At 62.4% G+C, this 556-nt stretch overlaps 1 protein-coding gene across 1 annotated transcript in view; it reads right to left on the reverse strand.

Annotated features, from left to right (window-relative positions):
- Nucleotides 1-6: 6 nt before the first annotated feature.
- The window catches only part of BIN3 (bridging integrator 3), a gene marked incomplete at its 3' end in the record, with an annotated part of 5,076 nt that continues 4,526 nt past the window's right edge, over nt 7-556 (reverse strand). Inside the window, exon 2 of the mRNA XM_021383810.1 lies at nt 7-147. Coding sequence (XP_021239485.1) covers nt 7-147 — 141 coding nt within the window. The remainder of the gene's footprint in view (nt 148-556) is intronic.

The following is a 556-nucleotide window of genomic DNA, read 5'->3' on the forward strand; positions in this document are numbered from 1 at the left end:
CCGTACTCGCCTTCTCCTGGTTGAAGGAATCCATCCTCTTCATGGCGGTGTCGAAGGCGGTGACCATGTCCAGGAACGCGGCGTCCTGCTCGCACAGCGGGTTGGACAGCAGGTCCGACGAGATCTTCACCGCCGACTTGGACATGGCTGAGCGCCGCGGCACCGGCGGCGTGCCGAGGGAAAAAAAAAAGAGGGACGCTGAGCGACGCCGCCGGGGGGCACGGTGGTGATGGGGGGGGGTTGGACTTGGGGGTCTTGGAGGACCTTCCCAACCTGGATGGTTCTGTGGGCACGGAGGCGATGGGTTGGGGTTGGACTTGGGGTTCTTGGAGGACCTTTCCAACCTGGATGGTTCCGTGGGCATGGTGGGGATGGGTTGGGGTTGGGCATGGTGGGGGTCTTGGAGGACCTTTCCAACCTGGATGGCTCCATGGGCACGGTGGGGATGGAAGGGGGTTGGACTTGGGGGTCTTGGAGAACCTTTCCAACCTGGATGGTTCTATGGGCATGGTGGGGGTCTTGGAGGACCTTTCCAACCTGGATGGCTCCATGGGCA

Source organism: Numida meleagris, unplaced genomic scaffold (assembly GCF_002078875.1).
Source record: "Numida meleagris isolate 19003 breed g44 Domestic line unplaced genomic scaffold, NumMel1.0 unplaced_Scaffold566, whole genome shotgun sequence".
NCBI classification, from domain to species: domain Eukaryota; kingdom Metazoa; phylum Chordata; class Aves; order Galliformes; family Numididae; genus Numida; species Numida meleagris.